At 39.2% G+C, this 17,538-nt stretch overlaps 1 protein-coding gene across 2 annotated transcripts in view; it reads right to left on the bottom strand.

The window, feature by feature from the left end:
- Positions 1–17,538, bottom strand: part of PLPPR5 (phospholipid phosphatase related 5) — a 127,954-nt gene that overhangs the window by 77,115 nt on the left and 33,301 nt on the right. For both annotated transcript variants that reach the window (XM_004263066.4, XM_049714806.1), the window contains exons 2-3: positions 9,599–9,731; positions 3,470–3,720 (exon numbers count right to left, since the gene is read on the bottom strand). In XM_004263066.4, the coding sequence (XP_004263114.1) occupies positions 3,470–3,720; positions 9,599–9,731 (384 nt within the window). The remainder of the gene's footprint in view (positions 1–3,469; positions 3,721–9,598; positions 9,732–17,538) is intronic.

The following is a 17,538-nucleotide window of genomic DNA, read 5'->3' as shown; positions in this document are numbered from 1 at the left end:
CTAAGATCAGGAACAAGACAAGGATGTCTCACCACAATTATTCAACATAGCTTTGGAAGTCCTAGCCACGGCAATCAGAGAAGAAAAAACAATAAAAGGAATACAAATTAGAAAAGAAGAAGTAAAACTGTCACTGTTTGCAGATGACATGATACTATACATAGAGAACCCTAAAAATGCCACCAGAAAACTACTAGAGCTAATCGATGAATTTGGTAAAGTTGCAGGATACAAAATTAATGCACAGAAATATCTTGCTTTTCTATACACTAATGATGAGAAATTAAGGAAACACTCCCATTTACCATTGCAACAAAAATAATAAAATACCTAGGAACAAACCTACCTAGGGAGACAAATGACCTGTATGCAGAAAACTATAAGACACTGATGAAAGAAATTAAAGATGATACCAACAGATGGAGAGATATACCATGTTCTTGGATTGGAAGAATCAATATTGTGAAAATGATTATACTACCCAAAGCAATCTACAGATTCAATTCAATCCCTATGAACTTACCAGTGCCATTTTTTACAGAAGTAGAATAGAAAGTCTTAAAATTTGTATGGAGACACAAAAGACCCCAAATAGCCAAAGCAGCCCTGAGGGAAAAAACAGAGGTGGAGGAATCAGACTCCCTGACTTGAGACTATACTACAAAGCTACAGTAATCAAGACAATATGGTACTGGCACAAAAACAGAAATATAGATCAGTGGAACAGGATAGAAAGTGCGGAGATAAACCCATGCACCTATGTCAACTAATCTATGACAAAGGAGGCAAGGATATACAACGGAGAAAAGATGGTCTCTTTTCCCAGTGGTGCTGGGAAAACTAGACAGGTACATGTAAAAGAATGAAATTACAACACTCCCTCACACCATACACTAAAATAAACTCAAAATGGATTAGAGACCTAAATGTAAGACCAGACACTATAAAACTCTTGGAGGGAAACACAGGAAGAACACTCTTTGACATAAATCACAGCAATATGTTTTTGATCCACCTCCTAGAGTAATAGAAATAAAAACAAAAATAAACAAATGGAACCTAATGATACCTAAAAGCTTTTTCACAGCAAAGGAAACCATAAACAAGACAAAAAGACAATGCTCAGAATGTGAGAAAATATTTGCAAATGAATCAACAAAGGATTAATCTCCAAAACATATAAACAGCACATGCAGCTCAATATTAAAAAAACAAACAACCCAATCAAAAAATGGGCAGAAGACATAAATAGACATTTCTCCAAAGAGGACATACAGATGGCCAAGGAGCACATGAAAAGCTGCTCAACATCAATAATTATTAAAGAAGTGCCAATCAAAACTACAATGAGGTATCACCTCACACCGGTTAGAATGGGCATCATCAGAAAATCTACAAACAACAAATGCTGGAGAGGGTGAAGAGAAAAGGGAACCCTCTTGCACTGTTGGAGGGAATGTAAATTGATACAGCCACTATGGAGAACAGTATGGAAGTTCCTTAAAAAACTAAAAATACAATTACCATATGACCCAGCAATCCCACTACTGGGCATATCCCCTGAGAAAACCATAATTCAAAAAGACATATGCACCCCAATGTTCATTGCAGCACTATTTACAATAGCCAGGTCATGGAAGCAACCTAAATGCCCATCAACAGACGAATGGATAAAGACAATGTGGTACATATGTACAATGGAATATTACTCAGCCATAAAAAGGAATGAAAGTGGGTCATTTGTAGAGACGTGGATGGATCTAGAGACTGTCATATGGAGTGAAGCAAGTCAGAAAGAGAAAAACAAATATCATATACTAACGCAGGACCTAGGAAAACGGTACAGATGAACTGGTTTGCAGGGCAGAAATAGAGACACAGATGTAGAGAACAAACGTATGGACACCAAGGGGGGAAAGCGGCGGGGGGTGGGCGTGGTGGTGGGATGAATTGGGAGATTGGGATTGACATGTATACACTGATGTGTATAAAATGGATGACTAATAAGAACCTGCTGTATATTTTTTAAAAAATTAAATTAAAAAAAAAGTGGTAGATTAGCTTGGATTAAAAACTTTTAAAATGTTAAAATGCACACACCCTGGGCTTCCCTGGTGGCGCAGTGGTTGGGAGTCTGCCTGCCGATGCAGGGGACACGGGTTCGTGCCCCGGTCCGGGAGGATGCCACGTGCCGCGGAGCGGCTGGGCCCGTGAGCCATGGCCGCTGAGCCTGTGTGTCCGGAGCCTGTGCTCCGCAAGGGGAGAGGCCGCGGCAGTGGGAGGCCCGCGTAACGCAAAAACAAACAAACAACAACAAAAAAAATGCACACACCCTTATGACCTCCAAAATTACCGTGCCATCGTGAATGTTATGTATGATGCCATAGTTCCTCTCTTAACTTGTCCTTTCTTTAGTAACCTTTATTTCCAATCTCAGGTAGAGGTGTCACAGCAGATATTCTCTCTTTTAGAGATAAACTGACAAGATTGCATCAGGAGCGTTAGAAACATTTCCATAATCAAATAGCTTGTTGAAGGTAAAAATAATTCTGCGTTTTTTCAAGAAATCAGAAATTATCAAATTTGGTTTCAAATTGGTCCTGAGGTCTCATCAATGAGCTGAAATCAGAAGTAGTTATTGGCATTGTTGGACAGGAGAACTCCGAAAGGAAAAATTTTCTGCACTTTTTATTGTAGCTATGGAAAAGCCTTCAAAGCACACTTTTGGGAGTTCAACGTTATAGCTGGCAAGGCACATTCTGGTGACAGAGGGAAAGACTGATGGATATAAATACTGGGGTCAAGAGCTGCCTGCCAAGGCTGCCCTTCTTTGTACTCCTGCCTGTCATTAATGCATTCAGCTTTGACCACTTACTTCCACCTAAATGTCCTAAGATAGCAGCACTTAGGGCCTGGCTCCTACCACTAAAATGATGGCAAATACTCAAGAATAAAGAAAATATATATGATTTTTAAGGGCATTTTGGTTAGTTCTATGAGAAAATATTAAAACACTCATTGAGATATTAAGATGATATAGTTACCAATAACAAAAGAACTTTCTGGAAGAAGAGTGCCTCTTTCCCCACCTTCACCAGAGTACATTAGAACTTGAGTAGGTGGCTAAGAGGCCTGGGTAGTTCTCTTAATTGCACTATTACAAGTTTATGGCAACTGCTATAGGACAAATTTGTTTCCATTAAGCCCTATTTAATAATAAAGACAAACATATTCTCAAATGGAAATGCTAATGGCTATATTTTTTAATACAACCAAATATCCACACGTAATCTCACGAGAGTCAACTGACTTAATTTTATTCACAGTACAAACAGCTATCATTAAAAATAAATTAAATGTCCTGCAGAAAGCTGTTACTGTGACTTCCATTATGGCAGGGAGAAATAATTTCTGCTTTGGGAGAATTACCAAAAAGACAAACTAAGAATGGTTTCTAACTCTTACTTACTGTCAGATACATAGCTGCATAGACACTGAGAGCCGCTTCTTTGGATGGAAATGTTTTCCTTGCTCTCATGATGAGATCCGGGTTGCCCGTGCAGGCCTCTTCCCCACTGATGAACTGCGTATACTGCTGACACCCAAGTGCCGTGTAGTTGGGTTTACACAGGGCGAGAAAATGTGGAGCCAGATTTCCTGTAACTACTTGTCCAGCATTTACAAAGATGTCTGTAGCAAACAGTCCAAACGTATAAATTCCTGAGGAAGAAAACACACCATTTTAACTTTTTGGTTTATTGTGGTTAATTTACAATACACCAAGATGGAAATATTTTAGAAACTATAAAATAGTTCCTACATACATATATATATATATATATATATATATATATATATATATATATATATATATATATATACGGTTCCTTCCATTTCACTCCCTCCAGCTCCTCCCTTTGCTTTCTGAAGTAGTGGGAGTGTTAAATTATTTAACATATTGAGCTGTCTACCACTGGCTACATTTTTATGCACGACAGGTTTATAAGACATATGATAAAAGAAGAAAATATATTCTAAGGCTGTGTTTGGATAATGAGATTTTTTAAATGGAGATGTGTTTCCCTTGAGAGGGTTCAGTCTATCACCTTCTGCTAATGTTAGTAATCTTTATTTTTTCCCTATTTTTGCATTTTTTTTTAATCTTACTAACATTAAGCAGAGCAGTCATCTCCCTCTGATTATGCCTCTTAAGCTCATTCAAACTGATATTAACTCAGCTGGAGGTGCCAATTAGCAGCAAAATCCAATGCCATCAGTCTTCATTTAAATACCATGGAAAATCTTAAGTAAAGCAGAATGTTTTCAGATTAATCTCTATATCGCCATCAGAAACACATTTTTTAAAGTTACATAACAGCTAAGTCCCGCCTTATCTTTTATGGCTTGAGTTTCAATTTATCAAATTTGGGACAATTTAGTAAATAATAAAGCAATTACATTATAATGTTTAAATTATCTTTGCAGTAGTAAAATTTATTTACTTTGTTTACCTGAAGGTATAAAATTAAGTACATAAATGTTTCCCCTTTTGTAAGGAACATGCCAATTTACTCAAATACCAAAAATATTTTCTAAATTCAATGTCATTGGTCATTATCGCCAAAACTTATCTTTCTACTTAGATAGGATAGGCAAAATAAATTCTTTGGCATCATTGTCAATAAACTTACAGATACAATCCGCAAAGATGTGGTATCTATGTAAAGAAATCCGTTCTTTTATAATTTTGGGTAATAAAATCCATCAGGACATTTTAAAACTATGCCAAAATAATACTTCCCAAACAGTCGGCTCATTAAAAAGTCATAAAATTCTATTATGATAATTCGATGCTTTTTTTTCTTTGTCATATATTTCTGGATTGTTTGTTTCCTAAGCCTTTACATAATTATTGGCAGTTGTGTTGCAACTCACCAGGCTCAAATAATTTTCCAGGATTAGATACATGACTATCCTTTTCATTTTCAAAATATTATGTAACATTATGCAAGGTTCTTGCACCCAAACCTGCACATAGCAAAACTCTATGTGCATACAAACCACCATGAACCAAAGACCTTAGTTCTCTATTGAAAAAACTTACAAGGAAGCAATGAAAAGCTTTCTTTACATCTTACCAGTATTCCATGAGCCATACAAGTAAATGATACTCAAATCAGAAATCTGGCATAAGCAGAGAAATGGAAAAGAACAAAGCTCAATAAAATGTTACCGCATATACTCTCTCTTTCCAAATCTCATGGTCTAGCACGGCAATATAAATGGCAAGTCTTCACCTCTTTTCTCTTGAAACCTAGGCTAAGAAGTACTCATTTTATTTAACCAAACCATTCTTTTTATCTGGTACAATAAGTTTTCCTGTTTAAAATACAGAGGAATGTGTGATAAGGATATGGAAATGTCTCTTGATACTTGTAACGTTCCCAAATGTGCTTTAGAATTAAAATAGTGCATCAGGCCCAAGGCCAATATTGAAGTTAACTACAAAGATACTTATTAAAGTGAGATCTCATGAGTGTATCCACTGTGCTGACCTCCAGAATAAAGTCGCTATGAAGAGTGATGTCTTATTATGCAGTAATGCTTTGCACGCAAGCTTCCATTTTATTTTAACAAACTAGAAACATCCAAATCATGATAAACAAGGAAATAAGAAACAAACCAAAGCACTCCTAAATATTTTATAAAATCATATAAGAAGTAAGAAACATGCAGAGACTTAAAAGCACACTTTACTGTGTGCCGTTCAGGCGGACTTCGTTTTACTGAGGTTCGCTTTATTGGGCTTTGCAGAGAGTGCATTTTTTTTACAAATGGAAGGTTTGTGGCAACCCTGTATTGAGCAACACTATTGGCACCATTTTTCCAATAACATTTGCTCACTCTGTGTGTCTATGTCACATTTCAGAAATTCTCCCAATATTTCAAAGGTTTTCATTATGATTATATTTGTTATTGGTGATCTGTGATCAGTGATCTTTGATGTTACTATGGTAATTGTTTTGGGGCAGCACAAACTGCACCCATACCAGGCAGTGAATTTAACTGATAAATGTGTGTACTCTGACTGCTCCACCAACCAGCCGTTCCCCTATATTTCTCTCCCTCTCCTCAGGACCCCCTATTCCCTAAGACACAACATTATTGAAATTAGGCCATTAAAAATCCTACAATAGCCTCTAAGTGTACGAGTGAAAGGAAGAGTCACACATCTCACTCTTAATCAAAAGCTAGAAATGATGAAGCTTAGTCGGAAGCTGAGATAGGCTGAAAGCTAGGTCTCTTGTGCTAAACAGTCAGCCAAGTTGCAAACGCAAAGGAAAAGTTCTTAAAGGATGATAAGAAAGCGGAACAGCCTTACTGCTGATATGGAGCAAGTTTTAGTGGTCTGGATAGAAGATCAAACCAGCCATAATACTCCCTTAAACCAAAGCCTAATCTAGAGCAAGGCCCCAACTCTCTTCAATTCTATAAAAGTTGAGAGAGGGCTTCCCTGGTGGCGCAGTGATTGAGAGTCCGCCTGCCGATGCAGGGGACACGGGTTCGTGCCCCGGTCCGGGAGGATGCCACGTGCCGCGGAGCGGCTGGGCCCGTGAGCCATGGCCGCTGAGCCTGCGCGTCTGGAGCCTGTGCTCCGCAACGGGAGAGGCCACAACAGTGAGAGGCCCGCGTACCGCAAAAAAAAAAAAAAAAAGTTGAGAGAGGTGAGGAAGCTACAGAAGAAAAGTTTGAAGCTAGCAGAGGATGATTCATGAGGTTTAAGGAAATAAGTCATCTCCATATCAGGAAAGTAGAAAGTGAAGCAGCAACTACTGATATAGAAGTTGCAGCAAGCTATCCAGAAGATCTAGCTAAGATCATTACTGAAGGTATCTACACTAAACAACAAATTTTCAATGTAGGCAAAACAACCTGCTATTGGAAGAAGATGCCATCAAGGACTTTCAGATCTAAGGAGAAGAAAATGCCTGGCTCTAAAGCTTCAAAAGACAGGCTGACTCTCTTCCTTGGGGCTTATGCAGCTGGTGATTTTAAGGTGAAGCCAATGCTCACTTACTATTCTGTAAAGCCTAAGGCCCTTAAGAGTTATGCTAAATATACTCTGCCTTTTCTCAATAAATGGAACAACAAAGCCTGGATGACAGCATTATCTGTTTACAACATGATTTACTAAATATTTTAAGCCCACTGTTGAGACCTACTGCTCAGAAAAAAAATTCCTTTCAAAATATTACTGCTCATTGACAACGCACCTGGCCACCCAAGAGCTCTGATGGAGATGTACAATGAGATTAATGTTGTTTTCATGCCTGCTGACACAACATTCATTCTGCAGGTCATGAGGAGTAATTCTGATTTTCAAGTCTCATTATTTAAGAAATACATTTCATAAGTTTGCAGCTGCCATAGATAGGGGTTCCTCTGATGGATCTGGGCAAAGTTAACTGAAAACCTTCTGGAGAGGATTCACCATTCTAGATGCCATTAAGAACATTCAGGATTCATGGGAAGAGGTCAAAATATTAACATTAAACAGGAGCTTGAAAGAAGGTGATTCAATCCTCATGGATGACTTGGAGGGGTTCAAGACTTCAGTGGAGGAGGTCACTGAAGATGTGGTAGAAATAGGAAAAGAATTAGAAATAGAAGTGGAGCTTGAAGATGTGACTGAATCACTGCAATCTCATGATAAAACTTGAATGGATGAGGATTTGCTTCTGTGGATGAGGAAAGAAAGTGGTTTCTTGAGATGGAATCTAATCCTGGTGAAGGTGCTGTGAAGACTGTTGAAATGACAACAAAGGATTTAGAATCTTTCATAAACTTAGTTGATAAAGCAGCAGCAAGGTTTGAGAGGATTGACTACCATTTCTAAAGAAGCTCTACCATGGGTAAAAAGCTATCAAACAGCATTGCATGCTACAAAGAAATCGTTCGTAAAAGGAAGACTCAATCACTGTGGCTAACTTCATTGTTGTCCTATTTTAAGAAGTTTCCACAGCCACCCCAACCTTCAGATGCTACCACCCTGATCAGTCAGCAGCCATCAACGTTGAGGCAAGACCCTCCACCAGCAAAAAGATTACAACTCATTAAAGGCTCAGGTGATGATTAGCATTTTTTAGTGATTTTAATTTTTAAAAGTATTTTTAATTAAGGTATGTATTTTTTTAAGACATAATGCTATTGCACACTTAACAGACTACACACTTAATAGAGTGTAACAGACTACACACTTAATAGAGTGTAAACGTAACTTCTATATGCACTGGGAAACCAAAAACTTCATGTGACTTGCTTTATTGCCATATTCGCTTTATCGTAGTGGTCTAGAACTGAGCTCAAATATCTTGGAGGTATGCCTGTATATTCTTTAGAAATATGTGCGTAAATGAATAAAAATATTTTACTTAAGTAGGCATAATATAATTTAACAATATTTAGGAAAGTTCAACTTCATCAAAATACTTTAGTTCTGAGTATATTATTGCTTATTTTGTTATTAAATGTTTCTGATGCAAAGATTAAATGGGTCAAGAACACAGTATTGATGCATGTGAAAAATATAACTTTTAAAGTTTCATATAAAAGCTATCCCTTCCACAGTATAAATGAGGGCTGTGGGGATGTATAAGTTGACGGCAATAAAATGAACAGTCTTAGATATGAAGACCTTTCGGCTCCAGAGAGATTTAAAGGCATGATGACATTTGATTAGTCTTTAGTGGGTTTATATATAGATTAGGTGAGCTGTGCATAATATCTCCAAAGTCTTCATCTTGTTCCCATCAATATGAGAAATATATTGAAGGGTTACAGTATCCGTAATCTTAATACTGATCAGAATTTATCTTAAATGTTATTTAGTATATTTAGATGCACTTTTTCTTATTTGATAAAGCCAGGAAATAATAATCTATATTAAGTTTTATTGTTTCAGTTAAAAAAAACCTGTCTTGGCCACGTGTCTTTTGAATTGAGATGATTTTCAGTAATTCGTCAATGTTCATATCATTAGTGCTAGAATTTGAGATTTAAAGGATCAGTAAATCTTGTCCCCTAATAAAATCACCAATTTTTGTAAAAAATGGCTTTTGTACCATTTTTTGGTAAAAAAAAAAAAAAACACCCCAGAAGTAGTTCATGGAGTGCTACTTATGATAATTAACAAATACAGCATTTCTTTTATTTGTCCAGCTATTTTGCTTGTCCTTCATGATGTTCGATAACCAAACTAGATTATCATTTCTACCTAAGCGTTGTTTCTGAAATTTAATAAACATAGTAAATCATTTCTTTAAATTACGTAATTTTTAGTTTCTTTTAGAATTTAAATATCCAAGTGTGGTGGGATTTGTTTTCCTTAAAATAATATGGAAACGACACCACGAAATGGAGTTTTGCAAAACAGGAGAGAAAATAGTATGCAGTATTTATTTTTAAAAACCAAATTGAAACATTTCAAAGAAAATATAATCTAATATTCAAATACAGTTAATATGCTGGTCATTTTAAAGGTTGGCTGATACATAAACATTGTTTCAGTAACAATAAAAACAATTCAATGAACACATACCAAGAAATCGCACAGTTCTCCTCACCAGTGGGTTTATATAGCAACAGTCTCCAGTTAAAATAGTTTTCTCCTGGTTTTCAAAATCCCTTGTGGCCAGTTGTAGGCAAAACACAGCAGTTTCTCCAACTATTATCTTCCAAGGAAATAAAAGATTAAAGAACATTAGAATTTAGCCAGTATAAGTGTAGACTATTTTAATTTTTAAAAAATGCAAAAAAAGGACTTCCTTTGAGTGGTAATAATCTCAATATAAACCTGAACCATATTTGGGTAACCAGACCCCTTTTTTTTTTTTTTTTTTTTTTGCGGTACGCGGGTCTCTCCCGTTGCGGAGCACAGGCTCCGGACGCGCAGGCTCAGTGGCCATGGCTCACGGACCTAGCCGCTCCGTGGCATGTGGGATCTTCCTGGACCGGGGCACGAACCCGTGTCCCCTGCATAGGCAGGCGGACTCCCAACCACTGCGCCACCAGGGAAGCCCCAGACCCTTTTATTATAACCTTATCCCTATATATATAAAACCCGTATTTCCCTCAATTCAAAAAAGTATTAAACTGATAAATTATGAATAAAAACAGACTATAACATTTTTGCTTTCTAAAAGACTTCATTAGAAGTGAAATATATGAAAGATCTTTGCTTTAAGGATGCACTCATTTTTTATCTGTAATTGAATTTCAAGTTTCATTTTTAAGTGATTATGTCTCATTTAAATTTGACTCTGCATATCAGAACAAATCTCAATGAAAATAATCTTGGGACTTCCCTGGTTGTCCAGTGGTTAAGACTCCACACTCCCAATGCAGGGGGCCCTGGTTCGATCCCTGGTCAAGGAACTAGATCCCACATGCTTCAACTAAGAACCCGCAAGCTGCAACTAAAAGATCCCGCATGCCGCAACTAAAGATCCCGCACGGCGCAACGAAGATCCCACATGCCGCAACGAAGGCCCAGTGCAACAAATAAAAAATAACTAAATAAATATTTTTTTTTAAAAAAAGAATGCTTTTATTTAAAAAAAAGAAAAGAATCTTGAAAGGATCTGATATAAATATACTAATATAAAATTATATTAATACTTTTATAACAAGAAAATATAATCAAAATAGTATCATTATTCTATTCTGGGACATCATTAAGAATTGTAATCACTAATATATTCTTTATACTTTAGTATACATATGTCATTTTAATCGTCATAAAAACTACATGAAACAGAGAATATTATCATACCTCTTTGACAAGGGAAAAAAAACAAGACTTGGAACTCAAATGAATTGTCAAAGGCCACAGAGCTAGTGAGGAGAAAAATTAGGTTCTGATACAGATTCTTTACTCAACTATGTGATTTATGAAAGGACCTGGCTACCTTCCACTGGTGTTTGTACCATTTCATTAGTTTTTATACATGGTCTTTAAAATCACCCATCAGGGTATTAGAACAAGTGTCATGTGTCATAATACCATTTTACAGATGAGGAAATGAAAGCTTGAGGAGGTTAAATAATTTGCTCCCCATAAGGCCAGTCAGAAGCCAAGCAGAAATTTCTGACTCAGCCCTAGATCTTCTGACTCTATTTAACACCACAACCACACTAGAAATAAGATTATGAGAAAAGAAACCAGAGCCAATAGCATGTCTCCTAATTTGTCATTGTTTAGGTTAGTTTTTAGGTCATCTTATCAAGGTTAAATAACGCACTATATAGGGAGTCCCTGACATCCACTGGAGAAGTGATTTTGGGGTCTTTGTGAAAAGATATACCTACGATTACCAGATATTCAAAATTATGAGTGGGAGGTAGAGAAGGAGATCACAGGAGACTAATTTTATCCCAATATGTGCAACAGATTATGAGGCATCTCTTAATTTTTATCCTTCCTTCTCCCTCCTTTTCCTCTACTATATTTCTTCTTCCCAGTATGTGAGGGTTCAAAGTTTAACCAGATGTTGAACTGAATTACTTTAAAGGAATCTAGTCTTGCCTATCTGGTAAGGTAGAATTGAATTAGGAAAGGCTAGAGTCTATAGCTTTCCAAATCCTCCTGAAATTTTTAACTTTGGCAAAGTCGAGCAGGTCAGCATAAACAGGCACAACAGGTATTTTTTTATGGGTTCATCAGCTGCCACCAGGGTCCTAGGAGAAACTGACAAATAGACAAGCTGTGTGCCTGACACCTTCTTATCGCCCATTCTGAATCACTCTTTCCTTCCTCACCCTACCTTCCTCTCTGCTGCTCCTTAAAAGAAGTTACTTTCTGAGTTCTCAGTTCCAACTTCGTCCAGGTCTGTTTTACCCCAGAATGTTCCAAATTCTAACATTCTATCATCCACTCCACATCATGAGCTGACTGATGCCCCCCGATTCTGCCCTCTGAGCCTTCTCTTCCCCACAGCAGGTATCATAGGGTCTCCACTCCCGGGTTGGCTCCACCCCACATTACACTGAACCCACAACTCAGTCTGTTAACACACTAAACCCCCTAGACTGTAGTAGATACCCAAGAATTCTTACTGAATGCATGAATGAGTCCCATCCTCAATAGATCGGAAGATCTTAGCCTGCCTCTGACCTTTTACCTGACACCTAATAACCATCTTTTTCTGCCTTGTTCTTGTGAGGAAGGCTCTACCTTCTACCCTAGTTCCTCTAAGCAGATCCTGTATGTTTACTCTCTGACTTGGTTACCCATTTACTTACCAGACTAAAAGCTGCTTTGTCCGGGATACTCTTCCCAGTTTTCCTAATGCTAACCTCTCGCTTGTCTGTATCCCTGCAAATTGCATGTTTCTGAGCTTCCTGTTTGTGTCTTGAGCATATCTGTCAACACACTGTCTCAGTCAATATTATTTGGCTGCTACTAAAAGAATCCCACTCAAACTGGATTAAGAAGAATAGGGAATTTATTCTAAGGTTGGTGGGTTATCTCAGAACCTAGTGTGAAAGGGCACAGGATTAGGTTGAGGGATGGAAATTTCTCAGGAGTCCAGGCAACGACTCTCTCAGTCTCATTCTTCTTCTCTGGAGTTGTGCTGTCTCTCATCTCAGCTTGTCTCTGAATGCCTGACTCATTCTTGTCTGTCTGCAGCCGCTTCTACTGCTTCCTAGTGTACACAAGGGCTCCAGCAGTCTCCAAGAGCCCTGCTTCAACAGGTCAGCTCAGTTCAAGGAAAATTCGACTAATTAGATTTACTGAACCCCGATTCAAAATTCCCAGAAGGTTCAGCTTGAGACAGGTGTCTCTTCGGTCCAATTAACCAAGGATAAGAAGGTGTGATATGGTGCATGAAAACTGCCTGGTGGGTAGAAAGGTTAGTTCTCAAAAAAAGAGAGTTGCCGTGATGTCTACTTCAAACTCCCATCCATTATATCTTGCTGGACCTCCTCCGTGCTAGTTCTTGCCCTTCGACTAGCACTTTCTACCATGTTCTCTGGATACTGGCTTCTGTCTGCCTACCTGGACTTCATCTCATCAAATTCATGTGCCTAGGCCCTAGTGTCTGCTTTCCTTCAGTGGGTATGTCTGCTTCCCTAGTTCTCCCTCCCTCACTGTGACATCTGTGGAACGCCTCATCCAAATCATATTCTTTCTTAACTTCCCTCATCCCAACTTCCTAAGTCAAAACTCCCATTGCTACACCTCTCAGATAAATTCAAGTAATGAAAATAACACAATTCTTATTACGATGAATACATAGATGCCTCTGAGTTAAGGACACTGCACTGATGTTTAAGGAAGGGTTTATAATCTAGTTGGGCAGACACAAGGTGAGATAATTAATAATGGTGCAAGGCTGTAAACGCTGAGTTTTGACTGGTTTGGACAATAAGTGCCAGGAGAACATTTAGGAAGTGTCACTGAGTCACTGAGGCCATCTATGGTGGCCATGAAATGTGCCACTAGGATCTCCTGCTCTGGGCAGGCTTTTGGTCTGATGTTCCCAGTTGTCACTCCTCTGGATCAAATACTGAGTCCCTGCTGAGGCCACACTTCCTGTAGGCTCCTCCTGGCAATGGCTAGGCATGGTGGGGGGATTCAGGTGAGTCTATTCCTCTAAGATGAGGGATAAAGACTCCCCATGATTCTGGCCTTTCTTGGAGCTGTGCTGTACTCTGAGGTGCTTCCTACCCAATCCTCCTTCCTTCCCCCTCTCCTTCACAGGGGTCAGCCCTCCATCATAGTCTGAAGGTTCTCCTTGCCTTCTCTGGTTTACCACCCTGCAACTTTTAGCTTTTACAAGTGTTTCCCTTGATAAACATATGGTATATATCTAATCACATTTGGTACCTGCTTCTAGAAGAACCCAAATTAACATGGTATCAAAGAAAGACAGGGGGTGATTCTTACTACGCTTCAAGGAAGGATAGTTCTTAGACAGATGTAGAGGATTTGGATGGAAGCCCTATGGGGAAGACAGCATTAGGAGAGGAAAGGAGATAGCCTTTCTCCTTGTAGCTCTCAACTTGACCTGAACATAAGGCTAAAGTGGACTGAGTTTGCCTTGGAGGTAGAGGCTCTGGTCAGTGAACTGCAGACCTAAATTCTATGTTCCCTGATTTTATCAGGTTCTTTTTCTCTTGACCTGTCAGAAGCCCTCCCTAGAGGATTTCATTCCTCCTAAGGCTTTACCAACCCCTGCTACTGTAACAAGTCCTAAATATTTCTCTCTCCCCTGAGCTCCAGATGCAGGTCTCCAACCACCTATCAAATAGCAACATCTCAACATGCTCAGACCTACATACTGAAGCCTCAAAGCCTTCCCATCCAAAGTGAAATTCCAGTCTCACACCCTAAACCTCCTGTCCAACTTGGACACACAGGCTAAAACTCTCACACCCTTACACACCATGCTGAAACCTTCATTTCCCTCCTCTGCCTCTATCAACTGCTAACTTCTATTGCTCTTATATTTTAATATTCTTGTATTGCTCTTATATTCTCAGAACTCACCTCTGTGCTTGCATTTTTCCCTGCTCAAATTGTGTGCAATCCAAATTTCCTGTTTACAATTTCCAGTGTGTCTTCATAGCCAATGGAGTAACAGGAATTGTTGTAAGAGACTGTTTACAGGTGAACCTAAATCCATCTTTTTCAGCTTCCCTTACAAGCCTCCAGACACGCTATGCTCTAGTCACAGCTAAACATTTTCATTCCCCAACATACCAGGCATTCCCATACATTCTGGCTTGTATACTTGGTCCACGCTTATGACAGGCAATGGTAGGCAGTTCTGTTCTTAAGACATGATTTACATACTGCATACTCTACTGCAACTCTATTCCTGGTACAACCCATCCCTCCCTCCCTCTCTGTGTTCCAACAGCACTTTGTATATTTATTATGGTACTTTACGTATGCTTTTACAAGTATCAGTAACATCTGTCTCCTCCACTTAATTGAGAGCTTCTCTGAGACAGGGATTGTATAATGTTATCTTTATATTTCCATATTAAAACACCATGATCGGCAATAAATATGAATGGCTGCATGAATGAATGAAATCGAGCTCAATCTGCCCTTAATAGATAAGGACACCAACCCAGAGAGAAATAAAGAAGTCAAACATGGTTGTTACTGGCACAACGAGAATCTGAAATCCAAATTTAGAGCTATTTTGACCACAGCCTTCACCTAGGAATGTGTAAGCTTTTCCTCTAATTTTCCCAGGTTAAGCCAGGTCAGCCCCCTGATCCCTACTGTCGGTCCTCAATGCTCATGTTACATCCTGGAGTCCCACCATACTCCTAGCATTTCTACGGTTTTAAGGGAAAGGTGCTGGGGCACAAAGCACTTTTATAACTCCTGGAATCTCCAGATATAAGAGAACTGAGTATAGAAAAAGATTTTCCTGATCCTTTTGACACACACACCAGTCTTCCCACAAAGACCAAAAAAGCTTCACACCACCCTTTCTAACTCTGCCATTATTATTTTGAGGTTCTCTTTCCAGTAAAATTTCTTCATATTTCTACTGTAGGCATTAGGTTCTGACGTGTAACTGAGGACCTGGTGCTTTGGGCATTTCTCACCATTGTCAAGAAGGAGTTCTTAATCTGGAGTCACTGGCTGCCATTGTCAGTAGATTCCCAAAGCAGCCCTTGGGGAAAGATCATAATTGCTTGCTTTCTGTCCTGGGAGTGGGAGACAGGGAAACATGACAGGACAGGGGCATGGAAGCCATAGATGGAGATGCTAAAAGCTTTGTAGTTTTCCTTGATAAAATTCCCTTTCTCTGTGAACTTATAAATGAAAGCCATTTCCAGAGAGAGTTGAGATGATGAACAGTGTTAACTGTGACCCACCAAGAGGAAGCACGGCCCCTCCTCCTGCCTGCCACAGGCTGCAGTGGGCTACAGAGAATGAGAAAGGAGTAGAACATCGGGAAGGACACCTGTGGCTCTGGCGGGGAGAATCAACCCGCTTCCCATGGGCCATCAGTTCCTTGGGGGTATTCCTCCCCCACCTCAGCAAAAGCTCCCCATTCACTGGGAAATAAAAGAAAAAAAAAAAAAAAGACTCTACTGGTAGAAGGGGTGTAGGCTGGCACAGTAAGAACACAGCAGTCAACCCTCACTTCATTCCTTGCATCTGCCTTCCAGCTCCCCTCATCTGGGCTCACTAACCTCATCCCACCATCACGCCTCCCTGCTAAGAGAGGGGAAGGCCCCTGTTCCCCCAGTTCCATTGGAAGCCCTCAAGCAACCTCCCTGGAAGGTTGCTGTCATTCGTGGTCCATGACAATATATCTGGAATGTGATAAGATGCCCACCAAGGGCTCAGGAGCTGATACTGAAGGGCTGTCACTGCTCCACAGAGCTGTGTCTGAGCAACTGTGCTGTTCCTTGAGTCACAGTCCCCTCCCCACTGCACCCTGACAGTCTACCTCCTTGGAGGAAACAGTTGTGCTCCTGAACCTCACCCAGCCTGTAAATGGAAGCCCTACAGTCCACTGACCAACCAAAATGAAGTACTATATGCTCCCTATGATACACCACCCTCTGAGTCACTCCATCATGCTTTACTGAACTCAGTGTTGACATTATGAAGCTGCTTGAACCCTACCTTGCTTATCGAGCTGGGCCTATACAGTCCCCCTTCCTAAATGACCCATCAATGCCTCCAGCTCATCTTTGAACACAGATCTGGTATCCAGTTCTGTTTCTTATCTTTTACTATGTTCGCCAGTGAGTAAAAAGCTCCATGTGGCTGATGAAAGCAACCTACAAAAATACAGGTATGAATCATAAATCACTAAGTATAAATTTCCCTGTTATGAGCACATAATGTTGCTCTCATACCTCAGCTTCCAGGGGCTGACCCTCTGTTATCCCTACTTCTTCATGACAAAATAGAGAAGTAAATTTTTTCCAGGATGATAACATCATAGTAGATTTTCATCAAATGTCAAATTCCAAATAGCTTTAGTTTTCACTTATAAAAACCCAATTAGAAATTCCTCTCCCCTTCAGCTGGTGGTCACTCAAACATATCCATGCTTCATTGGTTTGAAATAGCACAGGAAAAATATTTCAGATTGTACTACAGCAGCAGAAATCATGCAATCAGTGTGGTGGTACTGGGCATGTGTCTCACACATTTCAAATATATGTCAAATAATAACAACAACTTTAAATCATAAAAGTTTAGTAATGGCACACAGTTAAGTTTTAAAATGTAGGAGGGTACTGGGTTTATATGTAAGTTCCTATCAACCACATTTTTCATTCTTGGTTATTATACAGACATATATAGAGACAGAGCTCATTTCCCATCTAGCCAAGGAAAGTTCTAAGCTATACTAAGAGGTAAAAAGCTACACTGGGTACTATCTCATTAATTTTGTGTCATGATACAGAGAAACAGGTTTCTTCTGTGTTTATATGGATTTCACTCTCTCTAAGTAAGGCAGTTGTTAACTTCTTGGAACAGTTTCTGAG

This window comes from Orcinus orca, chromosome 1, assembly GCF_937001465.1.
Source record: "Orcinus orca chromosome 1, mOrcOrc1.1, whole genome shotgun sequence".
Lineage (NCBI taxonomy): Eukaryota > Metazoa > Chordata > Mammalia > Artiodactyla > Delphinidae > Orcinus > Orcinus orca.
This window is presented reverse-complemented; position numbering and strand designations above follow the sequence as displayed.